This window comes from Melitaea cinxia, chromosome 14, assembly GCF_905220565.1.
Source record: "Melitaea cinxia chromosome 14, ilMelCinx1.1, whole genome shotgun sequence".
In the NCBI taxonomy this organism is placed as follows: domain Eukaryota; kingdom Metazoa; phylum Arthropoda; class Insecta; order Lepidoptera; family Nymphalidae; genus Melitaea; species Melitaea cinxia.
The window spans coordinates 9,090,054-9,098,878 of NC_059407.1; the positions used below are offsets into that span (position 1 = coordinate 9,090,054).

The following is an 8,825-nucleotide window of genomic DNA, read 5'->3' on the forward strand; positions in this document are numbered from 1 at the left end:
TCTGTCATATTTGGAGCGCTGCTGGTGCAGCCCATGTTGAAGGATGTACTAAATGTCTGCCATGCGTTTTTCAGATACCTGTTGTAATTATACAATGACAAGCCTTTGACTATTCGGCTTCAAGAACTAAACTCGACTGCGCGCTCCACTAGATTGTATCGTTCGTAGCTACGAGTGTTATGGGAGGAGGTTGCCCACTCAGTTGACCTCGCACCCCCTTTGCGTTTTTCAAATTAAACGAGTGTAAAGCATTCTTCCACTTTGACGCAATTATTGTACGTATACCATTAACGTTTTACTTGTCAGCAATCTTACTTATTCTACTTAACTCACTTTCCTTCGTACTGACTAATGAATTATTAATTTGTTAATTAAATACGTGCAATATACCTTATATTAAATTAAGTTTTATAATCTATTAATACTCGAGGGCCTCGACACATTAACTCCGTGGCTTGCGTGATTAAGATCGTACGTACTTTAGTAACCGAAAAAATAGTTATAGATATATTAATATTTACGTACACCATGTCTACCGTGATTTTGTTGATAGCTTAACACGATTTTTACGAGCGGGCGCTCATAATGTGCATAGAAATAATTACTTTCACAGAAGCTATTATCATTTTATTAAGGGCGTTTGCTGCAAAAAAAAAAAAAATTAAAAAATCAATCTTTTTAGACGTAATTCCAGTTATATCGTGTGATCGTGACTTCATTGTCAAGAATCAATTTGGGAATTCGGTCTAATTTATTTAAAAAGTTTATTTTTTGGTTATTGTTAAATTAATTATATTTGTTTATCATTATTAGTCAACATAGACATCTAGATAGGTATGTGATGTCATTTTATTAGTTGCCAACAAAATTAAAAGCTAAACAAATAACTCTGGATAAAAATATTTTTATTAATCATTTTTACTAGCCATAACTTGTCGCTTTTTCTGCATCTAATATTACAAAAATTCCTGGATTGCTATTTTAAAGGTAAGGCGTATATTATATTTGCTCGTGCACATTTATATAAGATTAAATGTTTCAAAAATTTTGGTGTAGATTTCGTTTTATTGTTATATGCGGGCACAGGGACATGGACCCGCTTCAGCTACGACGAGGTCTCCGCACAGAGCTATTGCTTCGATCTCAACCGCCGCACCTAGAGGCAGCTTGGCAACTTGGTAACAGGCTCGTGCTGGATAGTTTTTGGTAAAATCTGGAAGTATAATTTAAGTTGGTGATAGCTATTTTCAAAGGTTAAACTAATACAGACGGCAAATAATTACAAAATCCTAAGATTTTTATTTGATTATTTTGAGCAGCCCGATGGCGCAGTTTGTAGTGACCCTGCTTTCTGTCCCGGGGGTTGTGGGTTCGATTCCCACCCTGAGTCTAGGTATAATGTATACATTTATTTATATATGTATTATTTATCAGTAAGTTTATCAAAAAAAAATGTAGCTATACCAGTCGGCTGTTACCTATAACACAAACATGAAGTTGCTTACTTAATGCTTGTGTTTACTATTATTAAAAACAAATAAATATCTTAATAATTATGTTAAGTAACATATTTATAATAACAATTCCCTTTTTTTTTGTTAAACAATTTTTTCAAGAATATACGTGTATTCGTGTCTTTTAAAAGGACCGGACCGAACCGGCTGATCAAGAAATCTCATCTCATCCTGATGAGGTCCAGACCAATCATCTGCGTTACATGCCTTATCTAGTCATGATCAGGCATGCCTGGTCCGGTCCTTCTAAGGAAGACGAAAAAATTTCTACTCGGGTTAGTTAGGCTTATTTAACTAAACATACAAGAAAAAAAAAGAAACACTAACTTCAACGCATGGTATATAATTTTTAAAATCGGATACCCCAAGATGCTATTAAATAAAAATACAAAAATACATTCCCATTTTATAGTCCCTTAAAATAAGTATAAACTAAAAAAACTTTAGTCATACCCATAGATAAATAAAACATAGATACGACATAAACAAATCTAAAATAAAAGTATTATTTTAGATTTTTTTTTTCTGCAAACTGAACAATAACTTTTTGTCAGCTAGTTTATACAATTGGAGGTGTGAGGGGAACAGGGTATAAAGTTCATCCTCATCTACCATCGAAAAGAGAGGATCCTCTGACCAGGCGGGTGTTGAGTCTAGTGGGCTACCGCCCCGAAGGTTGTTGTCGGGTTCTTGTATATATTTTCAATCTTCGGATAACTTTAATATCGCGATGTAGGTTACGTCAGTTCTTCGTTCGTATGTTGCGCTACGTTAGTAACTCAATAAGTTAGTAGAAAACTAAAAATTCTTTTTATTTACTGCAACTGTTTATGTACGCCCACGGAGAGTAGTAAGGGTTTACGTGAGATCTCAAATATAATCTAAGGTCAAATGCCATTAACTGTTACTAATTGAAAAAAAGTAATATTTGAGACGTGTAAATAAGTAGGTTGTCTGGTTGTTAGGAGTTCATAAACTATTGTTTTTATAATTTGTACTCTTTACAAACGCAATAGCGGACATTGCCCCGACTTCCATGCCGATATTTAGTACAATATTTACGATAAAGAAACAATACATCCAAGTACATTAACAGTAACGTTATTTTAAACAAATATTAAATATAGTTGATTACCTAAAGAACAGAGGAGCTTGTGTCTGTTATACATATTTATTTAATTGACAGTTTTCGAAAAAGTGTTACGAGACTTCGAAGTATAGGTTTTATGGGAGATGTTTATTGTTCGGTTATGGACCTTGATAGCTTCAACTAACGTAACAAAAATATTTTCCAGAATTTTTCGTCTAATCGACTTGTACTTAAAACCATATAAATGGTATTATATTGCCTACAGAACATAAACAAGCCAACATCGATCATGAACTCGTAATGTCAGGATATAGGTATGTAAGTACACCTTGTACCGCTCAAGAGCTTTTCTGGCTGTTTGTATAGGTACATAAAAAATTGATTCAACTGATTCATAAATTCGTAATAAAAATAGTTAACTTGAAGTAATTACACAAACTTTTAACACTACTATCGGTTTTACTGAAATGGAATCTTTATACTTTAAGATGTGAAGATGAAAGAAGAAAACAAATACCTTAAAAGAATAACATTTTAGAGCCTTATAAAACCAAAGATTAGATATATATATAGGATGTTGTAAGCTTAAGTGAGTTTATTTAGATCTACTAGTATTATAAACACAAATAAAATAGTTTTTTTTTATCATGCAATAGATTACGAGTATAAGTATAAATAACTGTGTCTCCTTTAAAAAGCTACATTCTAACAGAACAATAAAGGCTTTTAAACGTATAAATAATTTCAGAAAAGCTTCCTCTGTCACAACTTTTAGATCACACCTACATCTTTACTTTGTATATATATCACTTAGTAAGTTCTCATTAAATATAAGCTAAAAAATCGTTTAGATATGACTGTTGCTTTATCGGTTTAAAATATGCAACTGGCGACAGTTTACGAAAAAAAGGGTGAAATAATAAACAGATATACACAACAAGCCCAAACTTACAGACCATAACGAAAATTAGTTTGTCCTATACAAACATTTGTCATAATTTGCAGTTGTTTGCCGATCTGACAAATTAAAATACAATTTATAAATATATAAAAATCAAATGTAATGAAATTTTGTTCATATATAATATGCTGTAACGATTTGCAATCCACTGTGGCGATCATTATTACATAGCACTGGCCGTGTGTTAAATAAATTATGATAAAGCTACTTCACAAACTTTAGAAAAATTGGTCAAGTTACAAGTATTAGTGGTTAACTTACAAATAATTTCTTTATTTTATACTAACATTGTGCATAAATCTGGTTCACAGCTTGAAAATCATCAATATTGTTTAGTAGTATGGTTGTTTTTACAACCGCTTCGAGTGAGGAACCGCCTGCTTCTAAGACATGTTTTAAATTCTCTAGTGCTTGTCGAGCTTGTCCCTCTGCGCCACCACATACTAGCTGAGCTTGAGGATCGAGGCCCAGCACTCCGGATATATAAAGAGTTTTATCTGCAAGGATTGCTTGGCTGAAACAATACAGCAGACATCTACATACGTGGGAGCCAACAGAATTTTTTCCACCAACCATTCGTTTTAGTAATTACAAATTATAACCAGGTACTAGGACTACTAGGTATGTTGTGATCGTCAACTTATTTATCGAAGCTATCAAAGCGAAGCAATTAAGAAATATTGTAAAATTTGACGTAGGGTTAAAATCACTGTTTTATTTTAGTTTCAATAAATACCAATTCATTATTTATAGATACAATCTATTTAGTTCACTATTAACCTATATTAAAACTCTTATTGATTTACTAGCTGTGCCTGCGACTTCATCCGCGTGGAATTAAAAAAAAATGTTCAGTTCGCAGGTGCAAAAAAAAACATTCTAAAATAAAAGTAGCCTAAGTTACTCCTTATTACATCAGCTATCCGCCAATAAGTCTCATCAAAATCGGCCCAGCCGTTTCAGAGATTAGCCGGAACAAACAGACAGACAGACAGACAATAATCATCAAAATCGGTACACCCAGTAAAAAGTTATGCGGATTTTCGAGTTTCCCTCGATTTCTTTGGGATCTTGTTTTTATATCTCTGCATAACATAATGTATGAGTATTGCTTCACTTGCATTTTGTATTCTATGCTTTTATCCATATTATTTTTTTTTACATTATTTATTTGTCTAAATATATTGTATATGTTTAGGTAAAACTGTATACCTAAACTGTCTACATATATATACCATTTCCTTTACCCAAAGGTTGCCTGGAAGAGAGCGCTCATTAGCGATAAGGCCGCCTTTTGTACTTAACTCCTGTTTTTATTTTTGTAATTTTGCTCACTCTTAGTGTACAATAAAGAGTTTTTATTATTATTATTATTATTATATGTATTTCGTTTATAAGTAGGTATAGTATTTTTATACACACACACACACACACACACACACACACATATATCTATATATATATATATAGATATATAGATATGTTTGTATGTATGTATTATGCTGTATATGTATGTGTATTTGTACTCGATAATTGATATTGTTCTAGGTGACAGTAATTGTCACTTCTCTGTGTACACTTCCCTTTTCACTACGCTGTGTCCTATATGCCCAAAGGAGCGATCGCTGGAAGAGATCGCTCCTCTAGCGATAAGTACGCCTTTGTACACTGTTTTTTATTTGTAATATGTTATTGTGTTGATTGTTGTTGTTTACAATAAAGAGTATTATTATTATTATTATTTGTAATAATAATAATAATAATAATAATAATAAAAACTCTTTATTGTACACTAAGAGTGAGCAAAATTACAAAAATAAAAACAGGAGTTAAGTACAAAAGGCGGCCTTATTAATATTATTATTATTATTATTATTATTATTATTATTTGTATAGAATATACAGTATTTGCTAGTGGGACGCAAACTAAGCTACGCTTGTATCTTGGGCAACCATAATAGGTCAACACGTTACAGGTTACCACGGAAGTAGACACATGCAGGCTACATTTTGATAAATAATTGGATTAAACATGCATAAAAGTACAACTAAACGAAAGGAATATAAATATTTTAAAGTTAACTAAAATATATCAGAACATAGTAATAATATCTATCCCAGCACTATGGCACAATCCTAGACGTTAAACATTCAGTCTCGGTGTAATCCAGGCCTAATAGAAAATAAGTTAATTTGGTTTTAGCTGTGAACATGGTGCAGTCCCTGAGAGGGCATTTGGATAATACGTTATTGTATATGAATGGATGACTATAAGAAGGGAATCTTTTTGCGAATGAAGTGTACATAAGTACGTACATAAACTTTAAAATTTGATTATATAAGTTCTTTTCTTGACCCATTAGTCTCCATGTCACTTAAACTTGGTATCCTTTATAAACGCTATTTCCACGGCAGTTGATTCTCGCCAAAGCATCGATGCTATCCATACAGATTTCAGCAAGGCGTTCAACAGGGTTTCTCATACTATTCATTTAAGAAAACTTTATGAATACGGTATAACGGGTATTTTGCTAAATTGGTTTGAATCTTACCTTAACAAAAGAGAGTCGATTTTTGTTGTAAATGGCTATTTATCTAACGCATACAACGTGTCATCGGGAGTTCAAGGTTCTCACCTGAGACCGATATTGTTCAACATATTTATAAACGATATAAATGAATACTTTTTATACTCAAAAATATTCTTGAATGCTGATGATCTTAAGTTCTTTCGCATTATTTCTTCTCCCGAAGATACTGTTTCACTTCAAAGTGATTTGAATCGTCTCATGGATTGGTATAATTTTAATGGTATGAGTCTAAACAATAAAAAGTGTCATGTCATGTGCTTTACCAGACATAAATTAGTGAGTCAAAGGGAATACAGTTTGAATCACTACACTTTGAAAACGGTACATATATTCGCGACTTGGGTGTAATGCTAGATAGTGCATTACGATTCAATAATCATATCAAAGGTAATCATGTGTAGCAAGGGTTTCTAGAATCTGTGATTTATACTGCGGAATAGTAGCGAGTTCACCAACCCCCAAACTACTATAGCTTTATATAACGCATTCGTTCGCGGTGGGCTTGAATTCTGTAGTGTTGTTTGGAACCCTTTTTACAATATTTATATTTCTAGATTGGAACGCATTCAGAAACGTTTTATGTGGCACCTTACTTTTAAATTTGGCTTAGCTAATAAAATACCGCATTATCGTGATAGATTGAGTCACTTGAATATGAACACTCTCGAAAGTCGAAGATGCTTGCTTGACAACCTGTTTCTGCATAAACTAATTAATGGTGTACTGGATTGTCCTGTTTTGCTTAGTTCTGTTTGCTTAACGGCACCTACTTAATGTCTACGTGTAAATAAACGAATGCTATTCTAGACATAGATATTTTTAACGACATAAATTTTAAATTTAAAATAATGATTAAATTGTATTTATCAGCAAAGTGATCAGTTTTTCGTATTTTACAAATTGTTTCTCTTTAATATTTTGATTTCTTTTGTCAATATTTTATTGTAGTTAATTTAATTGTATAACACTATCTTAAGTTCTTCTCATATGTATGTTATTTATGTATGTTATTAGTGTATGTTACTTAAGTTTAATGTAGTTATCACCTATAATTAAAGTTGCACTTAGAGTCTACTGTTATTGTATATGTACTTGAAATTTGGCATATACTTTGTTGGTGTTCTATAAATAAATAAATAAATAACTTGCTAAAAAAACTTGATAACACATTTTTCTACTCTCTCCGAGTAAGTATAGGTAATTACTGTCAGTAATCAAGCGATTTCCTATTAATACTGTCGTACCTAACCTTCTGTCACGTCTAATTTAAATACAATCATTTAGCCAACCATACATATCTTGGCTAATGCTTATATATTAAAAGTACCCAATTGTTTTTAAATATAAAACAATAATAAAAAAAAGATAATTACGTATTGTTGTTACAAATACATTGCCCTTTTTATCCAATATTGTCATGTACATACAGAGTTATTTACGTGTATGGTTCTTAAGTTAAAAAAAAAATAATAATATTCGATGTACCTAAAATAGTCATATAAATGTTGGGCTATTATGTACATCACAAGTAGACTAATTTATGGGAGGTTAAATTTTTGTTATTTCTGACTCTACCTTAATTCCGGTGCTGCGGGAAGTGTACTCATGCTTCGTTCTGCGACTTTCACGCGTTATTTTCGAACAAATTTACGTAAAAACGATCTTTACTGCAAGATCAAAATACGATACGAACTGACCCTTAACGACTGACAAATAGACACTTTTAAACAAAATAACGGGTCAGACATAATATTCTAATAAAATTAGTAACATTGTGTGCTAGAATATAGGTATAGAAATTCGAAAAATCCCCTAAACCGAATCGGAGCACCCCACTGTCCACGTGGTCTTGGCCTGCCCTACCCCTAGAGTGTTTTTTTTTTTAAGTCGGAGCCAAGCGTTATTCTAACCTCAAAAGTGGTAGGTTAATTTTTTCCGATTTAAAAATTGAACCTCAAAACTTCAACCACGATATCTCTGTAACAACGGGGTTTACACGAAAATAGTTGTCCGGGGGGTAAAAACCCACACTACAACCCCCCCCCCCCCCCTTTCCCCACAATCCCATACATTTCTTGCCGGCGATGTACATAATTACCAAATGTTGTTTATCTTGAACATGAGAGGAACCTACTATGAACTGCTATAAAATTACCTGGAAAAAACTGGTAATAAAAATGAGCTCACCTATATGGTCCAACAGGTTTATAAATATTTGGTGACGTGACTATTGTCTTCGTCACTTTTTTATCGTTAATTTTAGACATATTAATTTCCGACACAACGTTTGCTTGTGTGTTGACGTTCGCTTCTGAGCTCATTATAAAATTTATTATGTAAATTAAAGTCAAAAGTTCATGCGTAGTTGTTATTATTGATTAGATAAATATGTTAATCTTAGCTCTTTTTTCTATAAACTTCAATTTTCGTGATTAAAATTATTTTGTCATTGACATAATACTGACGCCAAAGTAATTGACGTAATATTTAAAAAAATAGCGTCATCTAGGTATAAAATTCTCGAGTCGCGGTGTTTGTCGTTAAACTCCTTCGAAATGGCTTGACCGATTCTCATAAAATTTTGTGTGCTTATTGAGTAGGTCTGAGAATCGAACAACATCTATTTTTCATCCCCCTAAATGTTATGGATAGTCCACCCCAAATTTTTT

The 8,825-nt window shown here is 32.4% G+C and overlaps 1 protein-coding gene across 1 annotated transcript; it reads right to left on the bottom strand.

Moving 5' to 3' along the window:
* Positions 1-888: 888 nt before the first annotated feature.
* LOC123659611 (2-iminobutanoate/2-iminopropanoate deaminase) lies at positions 889-8,617 on the bottom strand. The gene is made up of 3 exons (XM_045594816.1): positions 8,344-8,617; positions 3,853-4,079; positions 889-1,213 (listed from the first exon to the last, which is right to left on the bottom strand). Exons 1-3 carry the CDS (start codon positions 8,475-8,477, stop codon positions 1,071-1,073), a joined length of 504 nt encoding a protein of 167 aa, XP_045450772.1. The 5' UTR covers positions 8,478-8,617; the 3' UTR covers positions 889-1,070.
* Positions 8,618-8,825: the final 208 nt, after the last annotated feature.